Consider the following 18,210-nt stretch of genomic DNA (forward strand, 5'->3'; position numbering starts at 1 on the left):
TAACAATGGTCATTATGGCCAAACCGTTCTATTTTGGTTTCATCAGACCAGAGGACATTTCTCCAAAAAGTATGATCTTTGTCCCCATGTGCAGTTGTAAACCGTAGTCTGGCCTTTTTATGATGGTTTTGGCGCAGTGGCTTCTTCCTTGCTGAGTTGCCTTTCAGGTTATGTTGATATTAGACTCGTTTTACTGTGGATATAAATACTTTTGCACCTGTTTCCTCCAGCATCTTCACAAGGTCCTTTGCTGTTGTTCTGTGATTGATTTGCACTTTTCGCACCAAAGTACGTTCCTCTCTAGGAGACAGAGCGTGACTCCTTCCTGAGTGGTATGACGTCTGCGCGGTCCCATGGTGTTTATACTTGCATACTATTGTTTGTACAGATGAACGTGTTACCTTCAGGCGTTTGGAAATTACTCCCAAAGATGAAACAAGACTCGTGGAGGTCTTAACATTTTTTTTTTTAGGTCTTGGCTGATTTCTTTTGATTTTCCCATGATGTCAAGCAAAGAGGCACTGAGTTTGAAGGTAGGCCTTGAAATACTTCTACAGGTACACCTCCAATTTACTCAAATCAGAAGCTTCTAAAGCCATGACATCATTTTCTGGAATTTTCCAAGCTGTTAAAAGGCTATCAACTTAGTGTATGTAAACTCCTGACCCACTGGAATTGTGAATCAGTGAAATAATTTGTCTAAACAATTGTTGGAAAAACCGACTTGCCAAAACTATAGTCTATTAATAAGAAATTTGTGGAGTGGTTGAAAAACAAGTTTTAATGACTCCAACCTAAGTGTATGTAAACTTCCCACTTCAACTGTATATGTTGAATATGTCCCTCATTCCTTCCATCATTTTGCACTATGATACTGGGTGAACATGAAAAGGTATTGTCAGTGGTATATATTGAACATAGGGTGGTAGCCTAGTGGTTACAGCATTGGGCCTTTAGCTAAAAGGTACCTGAACTGACAAAGTGAAAAATCTGTCTGTGCCCTTGAGCAAGGTACTTAACCTTAATTTGCTCCAAGGTTCATGTCACAGAAGAAAAACATTCTGGGCCCGGAAAGGTTTTGGGGAAATGATCGAATCTGAAAAGTCATGGAAGTTAATAAAATTTCTGTTAATGGAATGTATAGGCACAGTTTATTATTTTATCAATCAAATAAAAATCCACATATCAGCCAGGATCGGAAAACACGTCTGTTTGTGTGCATCACCTGCATATGAGTGGGCCGTTTGTTGCTCAAGGAGAGAAAGACAGTGTGCATTTACGGTCTCGTTCTAAAATAGTTTTTTTCCCCTCATCAACCTACACACAATACCCCATAATGACAAAGCAAAAAAAGTTTTTTATCTATTTTAGCAAATGTATTACAATAACTGATATCACATTTACATAAATATTCAGACCCTTTACTCAATACTTTGTTGAAGCGCCTTTGGCAGCGATTACAGCCTTAAGTCTCCTTGGGTATGATGCTACAAGCTTGGCACACCTGTAGTTGGGGAGTTTCTCCCATTCTTCTCTGCAGATCCTATCAAGCTCTGTCACTTTGGATGGGGAGTGTCGCTGCACAGCTATTTTCTGGTCTCTCCAGAGATGTTTGATCAGGTTCAAGTCCGGGCTCTGGCTAGGCCACTGAAGGGCATTCAGAGACTTGTCCCAAAGCCACTCTTGCGTTGTCTTGGCTGTGTGCTTAGGCTTGTTGTCCTGTTGGAAGGTGAACCTTTGTCCCAGTCTGAGGTCCTGAGAGCTCTGGAGCAGGTTTTCATCAAGGATCTCTCTGTACATTTCTCCTTTCATCTTTCCCCACGATCCTGACTAGTCTCCCAGTCCCTGCCGCTGAAATACATCCCCACAGCATGATGCTGCCACCACCATGCTTCACCGTAGGGGTGGTGTCAGGTTTCCTCCAGATGTGACGCTTGGCATTCAGGCCAAAGAGTTGAATCTTGGTTTCATCAGACCAGAGAATATTGTTTCTCATGGTCTGAGAGTCCTTTAGGTGTCTTTTGGCAAACTCCAAGCGGGCTGTCATGGGTCATGGCTTCCGTCTGGCCACTCTACCATATTGATTGGTGGAGTTTTGCAGAAATGGTTATCCTTCTGAAAGGTTCTCTTATCTCCACAGAGGAACTCTGGAGCTCTGTCAGAGTAACCATCGGGTTCTTGGTCACCTCCCTCAGTTTGGCAGGGCGAAGAGTCTTGGTGGTTCCAATCTTCTTCCATTTAAGAATGATGGCGGCCACTGTGTTCTTGGTGACCTTCAATCCTGCAGGCATTTTTTGGTACCCTTCCCCAGATCTGTGCTTCAGCACAATCCTGTCTTGGAGCTCTACGGACAATTTCTTCAACCTCATTGCTTGGTTTTTGATCTGACATGCACTGTCCCTTGTGGGACCTTGTATAGACAGGTGTGTGCCTTTCCAAATCATGTTCAATCAATTGAATTTACCACCGGTGGACTCCAACCAAGTTGTAGAAACATCTCAAGAATTATCAATGGAAACAAGATGCACCTGAGCTCAATATCGAGTCTCATAGCAAAGGGTCTGAATACTTATGTAAATAAGTTATTTCTGTTTGTTTTTTTTCTAAAAACTTGTTTTTGCTTTGTCATTATGGGGTATTGTGTGTTGATTGATGAGAGGAATTATTTATTTTTTTACTCAATTTTAGAATAAGGCTAGCGTAACAAAATGTGGAAAAAGTCAAGGGGTTTGAATACTACGTGAATAAAAGTAAGAACATATTTAGTTTTAAATATACTTAAGTATCAAAAGTAAATGTAATTGCTGAAATACACTTAAGTATCAAAAGTAAAACTAAAAGGATGAATCATTTCAAATTCCTTATATTAACCAAACCAGACAGCACCATTTTTTATTTATTTTATTTACGGATAGCCAGGGGCACACTCCAACACCCAGACTTCATTTACAAACTAAACATTTGTTTTTAGTGAATCCACCAGATCAAAGGCAATGGAGATGACTAGGGATGTTCTTTTGATAAGTGTGTGAATTTGACTAATTCCTGTCCTGCTAAGCATTGAAAATGTAACTGGTACTTTTGGATGTCAGGGAAAATGTCTGGAGTAAAAAGTACATTATTGTCTTTAGGAATGTAGTGAAGTAAAAGTTGTCAAAATATAAATAGCAAAGTATAGATACTCCTTAAGTAGAACTTTAAAGTATTTTCACTTAAGTACTTTACACCACTGTATTTCGGTAACCAATTCAAAACATGTATTGTACACTGTAGTTAACTGTTAAACTGTTATTAGCATGTATTAATGTTTTCGTCATGTCCCAAAAAACTTTCCACCAACACTCGCGAATATGGCCATACACAGTTGATTTCATTTTTGAATGAATCAGATTATTCATTTAAACAATTATTTTTGACAAAATGAACGATTCACTTAGCCATTTATTCAGTTCAATCGGGATTAATCGAATCAGGTGAATCAAAATAATTTGGGAATCGCAAACAGTCATTTTAGGAAAAATATTTATTTTAGATTATATGTTGTTAAATTTGTTTGTAGACGCAGTACTTCCAGTTGATTTGGGCATCCAATGTATGGGACATTGCAACCTCAATAGATGCTAGTCAGCAGTGGGGTAAAGTACTAAAGTCGTTTTTCGGGGTATCTGTACTTTACTATTGACATTTGATACTTTTACTTCAATACATTCCTAATGAATATTATGTACTTTTCACTCCATACATTTTCCCTGACACTGAAAACTCCTCTTTACACTTTGAATGCTTAGCAGGACAGGAAAATGGTCCAATTCACTCACTTATCAAGAGATTCACTCACTTATCAAGAGAGCGTCCCTGGTCATCCCGATTTGCCTCTGATCTGACAAACTCACTAAACACAAATGTTTCATGTGTAATTGATTTCTGAGTGTTGGAGTGTTGGAGTGTGCCCATGGCTACCCGTAAAAATTTTTTTTTTTAAATGTAAAAAGAAAATAGTGTGTTATTTTTAATATATATATATTAAAAATAACACACTATTTTCTTTTTATATTTTTTTAATACAAAAGTACATTTACTTTTAGTACATTTAATTACATTTACTTTGAACTTTTACTCAAGTAGTATTTTACTGGTTGACTTTCACTTTTACTTGAGTCATTTTCACTTTTACTTGAGTCAAGGTATCTTTACTTTTACTCATCTATGACAATTGAGTACATTTTCCACCATTGCTACTCACCCTGCTACTCACCCTGCTACTCACCCTGCTACTCACCCTGCTAAGTAAACGGTAGCTAAGATAAATATGACTAAACTAGAAAAAGGTAATTTCCCAAAGAAAATGTGTAGGCTTGCTTCAGCTGATTAAAAGGATTTGCAGCCTACCATAGCCATTGGATATTTTATGTATGGATCTTTCAATTTTTTTAAAAGGCATAAAACATATTTGGTTGTAAATGTTGCAATGTTATACATCAAGGGTGGTCAAGTTTTAAACCTGTAAAACAACTTTCACTGCAGCTATCTGGTGTATGTCACAAAATATTTATTCATTATTATTTTTAATGTCATTTTTAAGTACCCTTGTATTTGATATCTGGTCATAGGATAGACAGGGGAGGTGACATGCCATTTCAGATTTTCATTATGTAAAAAGCCCTGTCAGTTGACAGACATCTGTCTGGGAAGGTTTCACTTCTTCATTTCTGAATTGTGTTACATAAGTCCTGGTACTTAACTACTGTCTTTTTACATCTGGTCTGTCATTCATGGCTTTTCTCTCTCCATGCTTTATTTGGAGGAAAGGTTGGCAGAAACTTGTTTTGGAATAAAGCATCGGTCTATTCCATTCGAAACAACATCACGTTTCATTATAATTGACCTCCAGTGGGTTACTGAGGCCCAAAACCTCCCACGGTGAGTGTAATTCTCTGTTCTAATATGCCAGTATCTGTGCAAGGCCATGAAAACTTTACATTGAGGTGAATACACATAATTTGAATACTATTATTAATGTACCAGGATTGACTGTTTTATACTGGTTGTCTCATGATTGTACTGTATTTGCAGTTGTGTGGTCATTTGCATACCCACAGTTAGCATTTGAAACCCATTTTGACAAGGCGTGGACCTGTTTTTAACATTGCCCATAGCTGGGACTTGCTGGGATCAACTTTCATTGTATGTACTTCTGTGCAGTTATAATTTTGACTTTTAAATCAGATATATTTTGTGGTACGAATGTTTATTTTTCTCTGTCCAGGTCATGCAGGGATATGGAGTTCTCCTCTGCTTATGTCTACTACCACCAGCTGTTAGGACGACCAATCCCAAGTTCTTCCCTTGCGACAGCAACGCAGACTCCAGTGTGGTGAACTGCTCTCGGAGGGCGCTCACCCGCATCCCAGTGATCTGCTCAGCCTCTGTTCTTTCACTTGACCTGAGTTATACCGGGATTCAGCAGGTAGGGAAGGATGCATTCTCTGGGGTTCCAAACCTCCAGAAACTCAGCATGACAAGGAACTGTCTCCCTAGTCATATGAGGGCCCTGGGGTCTCCCTCATGCCATGTTGAGATCCACAAGGATGCCTTCATGTGTCTTAAGAACCTCAGCACCCTTCTACTGGAAGGAAACAGCCTCACTTCTCCCCTCCCCAGACTACCTGACAGCCTGGAAGTCCTTAATCTGGAGTCTAACCACCTTTACAACATAACCCAGCCCCTCGGCACACCAAACCTCAAGCAGCTGCTACTCACCATGAACTGCTACTATGGTAACCCCTGCAACCAGTCCTTCCACATTGATGAGGCAGTCTTCAGGGAGTTTACCCAGCTGCAAACCCTTACCCTGGGTTTTAACAATGTAACATCCATCCCTCCGGGAATGCCTCCCTCTCTGAAGAATCTGGATCTGAATGAGAATAAGATTTCTGTGTTGGATGAGTGGGCGTTTGCCAATCTGACCCAGCTCTGTAAACTCAACCTGGGTTGGAACTGCCAGCGCTGTGATCATGCTGCTCAGCCCTGCTTCCCCTGCTTCAACAACACCCCACTTGACATCAACCCACATGCGTTTTACGCCCAGAACAACTCTCTCAAATTCCTCAGCCTGAGGGGAAACTCCCTCCGCAACATCCCAGAGGGCCTCTTCAGTCCCCTGGTACACCTAGAGGGATTGGACCTATCGGACAACCTACTGGCCATTGCCATACGCACCGGTACCTTCTTCATAGAGCTGAAGAGGCTCACTTGGATCAGCCTCATCTACAACTATGAGCCGATGACAACCTTCAAGGAGCTGGTGCTGTCTCCCAACGTGACCCAGATGTCTGGCCTGAAAACACTTCTCCTCAGTGGGAACTTCTTCCATATGGTCTCAGAGGAAAGTGTGGCGGTTCTGGCCAAGTTCCGTTGGCTGGAGGTTCTGGAGCTGCGGATGAACTTCATCAGGTCCTGTAATCTGAGTGCCCTGGCCCAGCTACCAGCCCTGGTGAGGGTCGACCTTTCCCAGAACATGCTGGAATTTCTCCCATCCTTCTCTGCTCAGTCCAGCGTGTGTAAGTCCTTTAAGAGCTTTCAGAACCAGAACCGGTATGCCACAGTGGAACTTCAGAACCCACCCATGTTGCTCAGTGACAGGAAGGCTGTCCCAGATCAGCCCTGGCATCATCCAGGTCCAGTAGTCACTGCAGCCGAGCCAGGGCCAAACACGTTGGCGATACTGGAGGATGAGTGCACTCAAAACCCAACTATATTTTCCTTCAAAAATAATCTCTGCAATGGTGCCATGTCTTTTGACCTTTCCCAAAACAACATCCTCACCCTCAATAGCAGTTTGTTCCTAGGTATGGAGAAGGCAGTCTGTTTGGACCTCTCTTACAACTACATGAGCCAGAGCTTAAACGGCAAACAGTTTCTCCACCTGGACAACCTGGCGTACCTTAGCATGGCCCACAACAGGATAGATCTGTACTATGGAGATGCCTTCAAGGAGCTCAGTGCCACTCTGAAGACTTTGGACCTCAGCAACAATGAGTTTCACTTCCTAATGAGAGGCATGGGCCATCGCTTTGAGTTCATCAAGAACCTCCCCAATCTGGAGGCGTTAAGTCTGTCTGACAACAGCATTGGGATGCGGATAGATCATACACTGTACAGTGACTCCCTCAGGTACCTGTATTTCTCCGGGAACAACCTGGACATCATGTGGGACACTAGAAGCAACGACTACATCACCTTCTTCCAGAACCTGACCAACCTTATCTACCTAGATATCTCCAGGAACCAGCTGAGGTCTCTTTCACCAGCAGCCTTCTGTAACCTGCCTGTCAGCCTCAAGGTGCTCCGGGTCAGCAACAACAAACTGAACTATTTCCCCTGGGAGAACATCACAGTACTCGGCCAACTATGCCATCTTAACCTTAGTGTTAATTATCTGTCTGAACTTCCCGACAAAGTCATACCTTTTCAGGCAAACTTGACCCTTCTGGACCTTAGTCACAACCAGATCAGCTTTCTCCCCGAAGACTTTTTCAGCCAAGCATTGGCATTGCGTTTTCTCTACCTCAACCACAACAAACTCAAGCTGTTGGATCGGCAGTCCCTCCCTGCCCCACTGAGGAACGGCAGTGCCCTCCAGTTGCTCACTCTGCATGCCAACCCCTTTGACTGCTCCTGCGACACTTCCTGGTTTGCAGACTTCCTGCGTGCCAGCCAGGTGGAGATCCTCCTTCTTACCACTGGCGTTCGCTGTGGTTTCCCCGAGTCGCAGCAAGGGGCTAGTGTTTTGTCTATGGACCCCCGCTCCTGCCAGGAAATTTATGGCAGCCTGGCCTTCCTCTCTATTACCTTCCTGACTCTGGTGTTCACTGCCTTACCCCTACTCAGGCACCTCTACGGCTGGGATGTCTGGTATTGCTTCCAGGTACTTCTACTTCTACCTACCTAGTTAATTGATCAAGTAATGTCATTGATTTACCAGATAGTTCACTAATATGATTTCCCAGTGCACGATCAGTCCTGAGTAGAAGACCTTAATTGAATGGCCCAGCTGTAAATCAATGTTGTGTTTATGTGTACATATGTTGAATATCTACATTACACTATTTTGTAACAAACAGGTGCTGTGGGCAGGACACAAGGGCTATTCCCAACTGCCTGGGGCAAACTTCCAGAGTCAGTATGATGCCTTTGTGGTCTTCGACACGGGCAACCACGCAGTGAGAGACTGGGTCTACAATGAGCTGCTGGTCCACCTGGAGAACGTGGGGCGGAGGAGGTTCTGTCTCTGCCTGGAGGAGAGAGATTGGGTTCCAGGTCTGTCCTGCATCGAGAATCTTCACAGTGCTGTCTATAGCAGCATGAAGACCGTGTTTGTGCTGACGAGCGGGGCAAGCGGCGGGGGAGGAAGAGTTAGCATAGTAAATGGGGTGACTCGCCAGGCCTTCTACATGGTGCAGCAGAGGCTGCTGGATGAAAAGGTCAGACTTGCAATGCGTTTGTGTGTCATTCGGAGCTCCAGTGTTTTATTGCTAAATTGTAATTACTTCGCCACTACAGCCTATTTATTGCCCTACCTCCCTAATCTTACCTCATTTGCACACAGTGTATGTATCGATTTTTTTCTATTGTGTAATTGACTGTACGTTTGTTTATTCCATGTGTAACTCTGTGTTGTTGTTTGTGTCGCACTGCTTTGCTTTATCTTGGCCAGGTCATAAATGAGAACTTGTTCTCTACTGGCCTACCTGGTTAAATAAAGGTGAAGTAAAAAAAAACAGTTGAAGTCAGAAGTTTACATACACTTAGGTTGGAGTCATTAAAACTTGTTTTTCAACCACTCCACAAATTTCTTGTTAACAAATTATAGTTTTGGCATATCGGTTAGGACATCTACTTTGTGCGTGACACAAGTCATTTTTCCAACAATTGTTTACAGACAGATTATTTCACTTATAATTCACTGTATCACAATTCCAGTGAGTCAGAGGTTTACATACACTAAGTTGACTGTGCCTTTAAATAGCTTGGAAGATTCCAGAAATTGATGTCATAGCTTTAGAAGCTTCTGATAGGCTAATTGACATCGTTTGAATCAATTAGAGGTGTACCTGTGGATGTATTTCAAGGCCTACCTTCAAATTCAGTGCTTATTTGCTTGACATCATGGGAAAATCAAAAGAAATCAGCCAAGACCTCAGAAAAAAATTGTAGACCTCCACAAGTCTGGTTCATCCTTGGGAGCAATTTCCAAACGCCTGAAGGTACCACATTCATCTGTACAAACAATAGTACGCAAGTATTAACACCATGGGACCACGCAGCCGTCATACCGCTCGGGAAGGAGATGCGTTCTGTCTCCTAGAGATGAACGTACTTTGGTGCCAAAAGTGCAAATCAATCACAGAACAACAGCAAAGGTCCTTGTGAAGATTCTGGAGGAAACAGGTACAAAAGTATCTATACCCACAGTAAAATGAGTCATATATCGACATAACCTGAAAGGCCACTCAGCAAGGAAGAAGCCACTGCTCCAAAACCGCCATAAAAAAGCCAGACTATGGTTTGCATCTGCACATTGGGACAAAGATGGTACTTTTTGGAGAAATGTCCTCTGGTCAGAAATAGAACTGTTTGGCCATAATTACCATTGTTATGTTTGGAGGAAAAAGGTGGATGCTTGCAAGCCGAAGAACACCATCCCAACCTTGAAGCACGGGGGTGGCAGCATCATGTTGTGGGGGTGCTTTGCTGCAGGAGGGACTGGTGCACTTCACAAAATAGATGGCATCATGAGGTAGGGAAATTATGTGGATATATTTAAGCAACATCTCAAGACATCAATCAGGAAGTTTAAGCTTGGTCGCAAATGTGTCTTCCAAATGGACAATCACCCCAAGCATACTTCCAAAGTTGTGGCAAAATGGCTTAAGGACAACAAAGTCAAGGTATTGGAGTGGCCATCACAAAGCCCTGACCTCAATCCTATAGAAAATGTGTGGGAAAACCTGAAAAAGAATTTTTGAGCATGGAGGTCTACAAACCTGACTCAGTTACACCAGCTCTGTCAGGAGGAATGGGCCAAAATTCAACCAACTTATTGTGGGAAGCTTATGGAAGGCTACTTGAAACGTTTGACCCAAGTTAAACAATTTATAGGCAGTGCTACCAAATACTAATTGAGTGTATGTAAACTTCTGACCCACTGGGAATGTGATCAAATAAATAAATCCTTCTCTCTACTATTCTGACATTTTCACATTCTTAAAATAAACTGATGATCCTAACTGACCTAAGACAGGGAATTTTTACTAGGATTAAATGTCAGGAATTTTGAAAAACTGAGTTGAAATGTATGTATTTAAACTTCCGACTTCAACTGTACGTAGGCTACATTCAAGTAATATCTTCATAATGAAGTAACCAACAACAACAGGCAACATCCCTACCACTCACTCAGTCCGTACTGTCTAATCTGTTACTTTATGTGCAGGTGGACGTGGCGGTGTTGGTTCTGCTGGACGAGGTGTTTCCCAAGCTGAAGTACCTGCAGCTGAGGAAGAGGCTCTGCAGGAAGTCTGTTCTGTCCTGGCCCAGGAACCCTCAGGCCCAGCCACTGTTCTGGAACCACATGAAGACAGCGCTGGCCTCTGACAACATCCGCTCCTACGACAGCAACGTCAACGAGAGCTTCATATAGGTGGGTCGATCCACAAACAGAGTGCCTTTTATGTCGTTGTGACATTGTCTGTAAATGTTGATAGAATACTCAATGAAAGATTTGGATAACATACAGTACATCTATAACTACACTAAACCATGTTAGAAATTCCAATACTAGTGTGTTTTCATTCAAATAAACGTGTTTTCTCTGAAAATCCCCATTTTGGCATGTACCACGTTATGTTTGTGGGACTTCTATCAATATTTTCACCCACTTCACCCCAAAATGTGCCCAAGTTTTTACCATCATTGTAAAGGTAATGTGTTGCTGTGGTAGTCATTTCGGAAGATCATCATTTATTTCATGTGATTGGAGATTCATTTACATTTGTCCCTCGTGTTTAAGGTCAACCCTGTTATGTGAACTGAACTCTCATTTTAATATGGTGAAACTAAGAAAAAATTGTTTTAACAAGAAACATTGAACATTTAATAGTTCTTAATTTTGTGTCCATCATAACACATCAACCATGTTACCCATAAATAGATAACCTAGAAATGTTTTAACAAGTTTAGAAAAAATGGCACTCTACTCTTGGAATGACCCAGGTATACTAATAATGGAGTGGTTTTACAGTATAGCACATTTCAAGGGGAGGGGAATTCACTCCCAACATTTTCTGGTTTGAATACTATTTTTTGTCTTTGTGGCTATCAGATGGTATTAGAAAGGGTGGTTTTGTGAATTGTTAAAAAAAAAAAAAATTATACAGTGCATTTACATAGTAAGTTTGATCCTTCAAAGATAGTTGCTTATTTTGGGTTGGTTTAACTTGTTGCAGTTTGAATAACATTTTCAGAAATAAATACATGCATTTAGTTACGTGTAAATTTTGATCAGTATTTAACCGATTTCAACACAGGCCACACACATATTACGGAGAGGGAACAAAGTCCTCATTGTGTATTAAAACTCATTCCATGCAGAAGTTTACCACCATATCAAGAGCAATGTCGTCATCCAGACCACACTACAACTTCCACTCAATGTAAATTCCTCCTCATCACTCTGTTCTTCACTTCCATTTAAACGGGAACTGAGATTGATGGTTCTTTTCTATTGTTGTCAACAGGTGAATAAAGTGTTCTTTTTTTGCCACAAGACTCTCTGTTTCTGAAGGAAGTTAGAATAGGAAACTCCCAAATGACAGCACAGCTGCTTCCTGTTAGCAGCATCCCACTCTACATACCACTACTGGCTTGCCTCTGAAGCTAAGCAGAGTTGATTCTGGTCGGTCCATTGATGGGAGAACAGGTGCTGCTGGAAGTGGTGTTGGAGGGCCAGTAGGGGGCACTCTTCCCTCTGGTCTAGGGAGATCCCAATGCCCCAGAGCAGTGAAGGGGACATTGCCCTGTGTACGGTGAAGTCTTTCGGACAGGACATTAAAAGGGTGTCCTGACTCTCCGTGGTCATTTAAAAATCCCATGGCACTTATTGTAAGAGTAGGTGTGTAGACCCCGGTGTCATGGCTAAATTCCCAATCTGGTCCCATTCGGTCGTTGCCACTTAATCATTCCTAATTGGCATATATCACTCTCCACCTAATAGCTGATGTGTGGCAAGTTGCCGTGCATCACCCAGGTGGGTGCCAGACATTGGTGGGGGATGAGGTGAGTTTAGCCCTCACCTTGTGAAGTGCTTTGAGTACCACAGTTGGTAGAAAGCTATATAAATCCAGTTAATTATTCAATCGTGGCAGTCTCAGACTAAAGTATGTAGGAAACGACAGAGCTGCGGAATTATTTAGTGTGAGTCATCAGGCTAGTAGTTTACTACAAAAAAATATATAAATTCTAGTTTGCGCTGATGATGCCCTATACTGATGTCACAGTGGGATAGTCTGACTGAGGCTGGTGGGAGGAGCTATAGGATGACAGGCTCATTGTAATGGCTGGTTTGAAATGAATGGAACGGTATCAAACATGGAAACCACATGATTTCCATTCCAGCCATTACAATGAGCCTGTCATCCTATAGCTTCTCCCACCAGCCACCACTGTCCACTACACTGGTAAACGTGATATAGGGGAATGATTATTTGTGTTCAGGAAGTCTGGCTTAACCACGCCAAGACAGACAGACAGACAGATGGAGACACACACACTGTCTAGTGATCTGTCTTCAGTCTGATTTCAGTCTTGTCTCTTGTGTGATTTGTGTTGTAAAGTTAATGACAGCATGCCTGTGGTATACCCTGTGTGTGTACAATATTAGTATTATTAAATATAATGGGGTATCAAATAATCTGCCAATATAGGGTAGTAGTTGGCAGAGAAACTAATACCACTGACAGTGTGTCTGTGGTAGATACAGTGGAAGTGAGAGAAGGGGCCCACTAGTGGAGTTGAAAGGGATGGTGAGGTTGCCATAGTGATCTGAAGCTGATACCTACTAACAACAGAACAAAAAGACCAACATCACTTTCACATAATTTCACACAACATTTGGACAATATTGAACTGTTTGTATACCTATAGTATTATTATTTCTTAAATATAAGGGGGCATCAAATCAACTGCCAATATAAGGAAGTAGTGGGCAGAGAAACTTATGCCATGGACATTGCAAAGGAGGCTGGTGGGAGGAGCTATAGGAGGACTGGCTCATTGGAATGGAATTAATGGAACAGACTCAGATATGTGGTTTACATATGTTTGATGTGTTTGATACCATTTCATTTATTTCATTCTAGCCATTACAAATGAGCCCGTCCTCCTATAGCTCCTCCCACCAGCCTCCTCTGGGACATTGGTATACAAACAGTTCAATATTGTCCAAATGTTGTGAACTATTAGGTGACAGTGAGGTTGATTTGTATTATTTCTGTTGATAGTAGGTATCACTATGGCAACCTCACCATCCCTCTCAACTCCACTAGTGGGCCCCTTCTCTCACTTCTACAGTATCTACCACAGACACACTGTCAGTCAATCAAAGTTCCCTTCTCTGTCAGAGGGAAAAATTGTGGAACCTTCTTGTATTCTGTGGTTGATTTTTGTCTGTTGGTTTATCTAAATCTCTTGCAAGGATGAACAATAATATCCTACTGCTAAATGACTTAAATGTAATGTAAATGTACTATTTTCTACCAGATATATAAAACTCAATGTCCAAATGTGGCAGTATTTCCTGCCACACCAGTCGACTAGCTTTCAGGCACTCCTTTGTGCTTGTCCCATCGACTACGCTCACCGGGTAATCTCCATCTCCAATCATCGCTGTCCCTTTAATTGTCCCCGCCGCCGTGGGAGAGAGTTTGCGCGTGCTTGTGGCCCGACAGCAGGAGAGGTCGAGAGAATGCTGGGACAGTGGAGCTCGCGCCAATGGACTTGGACACGAGCTGGGCTTTCCGGTGATGGAGAAGGGCCGGTCTGTTGACGGGTAAGAGAGCGACCGAGCCTACATCTACGAACACCGTCTTCATTTTAGGGCATCTTTAAAAAAATAGATGATTCAAAATGCGTCGTTTTTGTGACTGAGAGGCTTAATTCTTATGTAATGTAGAGATATATACAGCCACGGATAGGAGAAGTAGCTTAATCCCCCTACCCGTGGTCGCACATAGTTTCTACCCTACGGGGTCTGACACGGGATGGGTGGAATACATCGATGACCGTGACTGTCTCATTAGGCCTAAGTGTTTCCACTTCTGAAGGGATATTCGACAGGTTGTTGGATTGAGAGCCGTTACATCTTTTATCAGGCATCACCCAGCATCATGCCAAGCGTGCTGTAATATAAACTGTAGCAGTTTTCCCAACGCGCTACTGCTGTGGTCAACTCAGAGACGGCGAATGAGGTATTCTGTGGAGTGGGGTGTAACAAAGCTATGTGTAGCTGCAGAACTTTGGGAATATTGATATTTTCTTTTGGATCGATATAGGAAGTGATTTCAACATCATCCAGTCCATCAACCCAAAATGATTGAAATTTGACTGACATGTCATGGTATGTAAACTTCCTCCGCTCTGGGTAGAATTGATGCAAAAGCGCCGAAAAAATATTGTCCCCAGTATCGGGAAGGGGATTTCAGTTTTTCTTCAATATGATGTCCTTTTTGATATTGCGGATCACATTAGGTACCAACAGGTTTATTTACGATACTTTAGCACAAAGCTAACCTTTGAATGTTAGAGTTTTTTCAAAGACAATTGATTCACTCCTGTTTCGCGTATCATTGGATGTAGGAAAACACTATAAACGAAATATTAAATATTGAGTTATATGATACTAGTTTATGATTATAATATTATGCAGGGTCGATTGCTGTCAGATAGCGTTTATTGTCTCTCATCCATTGATGGAAAGCGGATTGACAACTCGTGAGATTGACACATATCTAAACCAATGGTCTAACCGTAGATTACCTCAACGCCCGATCTTCTTAGATAAGAGGAGGGATTTCTGGCACGGATTTGCATAGTATCCGCTTCCCGGGCAGTCCTTTTCAGAGGAAAAACGCAAAACCGACCTTAGATCTGTGTCAACGCGGAAGCAGCTGAGCTCTGAGGGCACTTTCAACCGTGCCGAAACGCAGTGTTTTGCCGCTTAAAAACGTACAGTAGAACCTGAGGGATGTTGGTAGGCTTCAGTGGTGTAAAGTACTTAAGTAAAATACTTTAAAGTACGATTTAATTGTTTTTAAAAAAATGGGGACATCTGTACTTAACTATTTATATTTTTGACTACTTTTACTTCACTACATTCCTTAAGTAAATATTGTACTTTTTACTCCAGACATTTTCCTTGACACCCAAAAGTACTCGTTACATTTTGAATGCTTAGCAGGACAGGAAAATAGTCAAATTCACGCACTTGACAGAACATCCCTGGTCATCCCTACTGCCTCTGATCTCTGATCACTAAACACAACATCCTTTGTTTGTAAATGTTGTCTGCATTTTGAAGTGTACCACTGGCTATCCATCAAATAAAAACAACACGGAAATGGTGCTGTCTGGTTTGATTAATATAAGGAATATGAAATGATTTGTACTATTAATATAATATTTTATTATATTTAAACCAAATACTTTTACTTTGTAAAATTATACTCGAGTATCTTATTTCTTTTTCAAGTTGGGTTTTTCCCCACTGGAAGATGCTGTTTATGTTAGCAGCTGCTTTTCTCTCTCAATGACAAAGATTTTCTTGGAATAATAGAGAAAGGGACATTTATCAGCAAGCACACAATTAAACACTAACTTTCACTCCACCCACAAGGCAAGAAATCATTCAAATCTTCTCTCTCCTCCTTACCCTGTCTTCATCTCTCTCTCTCCTCCTTACCCTGTCTCTGTCTCTCTCTCCTCCTTACCCTGTCTCCATCTCTCTCTCCTCACTTACCCCGTCTCCATCTCTCTCTCTCCTCACTTACCCTGTCTCCATCTCTCTCTCCTCACTTACCCTGTCTCCATCTCTCTCCTCACTTACCCTGTCTCCATCTCTCTCTCCTCCTTACCCTGTCTCCATCTCTCTCTCTCCTCACTTACCCTGTCTCCATCTCTCTCTCCTCACTTACCCTGTCTCCATCTCTCTCTCTCCTCACTTACCCTGTCTCCATCTCTCTCCTCCTTACCCTGTCTCCATCTCTCTCTCTCCTCACTTACCCTGTCTCCATCTCTCTCCTCACTTACCCTGTCTCCATCTCTCTCCTCCTTACCCTGTCTCCATCTCTCTCTCTCCTCACTTACCCTGTCTCCATCTCTCTCTCCTCACTTACCCTGTCTCCATCTCTCTCCTCACTTACCCTGTCTCCATCTCTCTCTCCTCTCTTACCCTGTCTCCATCTCTCTGTCTCCTCACTTACCCTGTCTCCATCTCTCTCTCCTCACTTACCCTGTCTCCATCTCTCTCCTCACTTACCCTGTCTCCATCTCTCTCTCCTCACTTACCCTGTCTCCATCTCTCTCTCCTCACTTACCCTGTCTCCATCTCTCTCTCCTCACTTACCCTGTCTCCATCTCTCTCTCCTCACTTACCCTGTCTCCATCTCTCTCTCCTCTCTTACCCTGTCTCCATCTCTCTCTCTCCTCACTTACCCTGTCTCCATCTCTCTCTCCTCACTTACCCTGTCTCCATCTCTCTCTCTCCTCACTTACCCTGTCTCCATCTCTCTCTCCTCACTTACCCTGTCTCCATCTCTCTCCTCACTTACCCTGTCTCCGTCTCTCTCTCCTCCTTACCCTGTCTCCATCTCTCTCTCCTCCTTACCCTGTCTCCATCTCTCTCTCTCCTCACTTACCCTGTCTCCATCTCTCTCCTCACTTACCCTGTCTCCATCTCTCTCCTCCTTACCCTGTCTCCATCTCTCTCTCTCCTCACTTACCCTGTCTCCATCTCTCTCCTCACTTACCCTGTCTCCATCTCTCTCCTCCTTACCCTGTCTCCATCTCTCTCTCTCCTCACTTACCCTGTCTCCATCTCTCTCTCCTCACTTACCCTGTCTCCATCTCTCTCCTCACTTACCCTGTCTCCATCTCTCTCTCCTCTCTTACCCTGTCTCCATCTCTCTCTCTCCTCACTTACCCTGTCTCCATCTCTCTCTCCTCACTTACCCTGTCTCCATCTCCCTCCTCACTTACCCTGTCTCCATCTCTCTCTCCTCTCTTACCCTGTCTCCATCTCTCTCTCCTCTCTTACCCTGTCTCCATACCCTGTCTCTCTCCTCTCTTACCCTGTCTCCGTCTCTCTCTCTCCTCTCTTACCCTGTCTCCATCTCTCTCTCCTCTCTTACCCTGTCTCTAACTCTCTCCTCTCTTACCCTGTCTCCATCTCTCTCTCCTATCTTACCCTGTCTCCGTCTCTCTCTCCTCACTTACCCTGTCTCCATCTCTCTCTCCTCACTTACCCTGTCTCCGTCTCTCTCTCCTCACTTACCCTGTCTCCGTCTCTCTCTCCTCTCTTACCCTGTCTCCGTCTCTCTCTCCTATCTTACCCTGTCTCCGTCTCTCTCTCCTCACTTACCCTGTCTCCATCTCTCTCTCCTCACTTACCCTGTCTCCGTCTCTCTCTCCTCTCTTACCCTGTCTTCATCTCTCTCTCCTCACTTACCCTGTCTTCATCTCTCTCTCTCTCCTCCTTACCCTGTCTCCATCTCTCTCTCTCCTCACTTACCCTGTCTCCATCTCTCTCCTCACTTACCCTGTCTCCATCTCTCTCTCCTCTCTTACCCTGTCTCCATCTCTCTCTCTCCTCACTTACCCTGTCTCCATCTCTCTCTCCTCACTTACCCTGTCTCCATCTCTCTCCTCACTTACCCTGTCTCCATTTCTCTCTCCTCTCTTACCCTGTCTCCATCTCTCTCTCCTCTCTTACCCTGTCTCCATCTCTCTCTCCTCTCTTACCCTGTCTCCGTCTCTCTCTCTCCTCTCTTACCCTGTCTCCATCTCTCTCTCCTCTCTTACCCTGTCTCTAACTCTCTCCTCTCTTACCCTGTCTCCATCTCTCTCTCCTATCTTACCCTGTCTCCGTCTCTCTCTCCT

General features: G+C 43.1%; 1 protein-coding gene across 2 annotated transcripts; it reads left to right on the forward strand.

Moving 5' to 3' along the window:
• The first annotated feature begins 300 nt into the window (after nt 1-300).
• Nucleotides 301-11,827, forward strand: tlr9 (toll-like receptor 9). Of its 2 annotated transcripts, XM_065005260.1 has the most exons (5): nt 301-533; nt 4,810-4,920; nt 5,267-7,927; nt 8,124-8,483; nt 10,496-11,827. In XM_065005260.1, the coding sequence occupies exons 3-5, from the start codon at nt 5,270-5,272 to the stop codon at nt 10,700-10,702; spliced, it is 3,225 nt and encodes a 1,074-aa protein (XP_064861332.1). In that variant the 5' UTR covers nt 301-533; nt 4,810-4,920; nt 5,267-5,269; the 3' UTR covers nt 10,703-11,827. The 2 variants fall into 2 exon arrangements, with proteins under 2 accessions (XP_064861332.1, XP_029477307.1); XM_029621447.2 differs by lacking the exon at nt 301-533 and having other exon boundaries at nt 4,031-4,920.
• The last annotated feature ends 6,383 nt before the right edge of the window (nt 11,828-18,210 follow it).

Source organism: Oncorhynchus nerka, linkage group LG20 (assembly GCF_034236695.1).
Source record: "Oncorhynchus nerka isolate Pitt River linkage group LG20, Oner_Uvic_2.0, whole genome shotgun sequence".
Taxonomy (NCBI): domain Eukaryota; kingdom Metazoa; phylum Chordata; class Actinopteri; order Salmoniformes; family Salmonidae; genus Oncorhynchus; species Oncorhynchus nerka.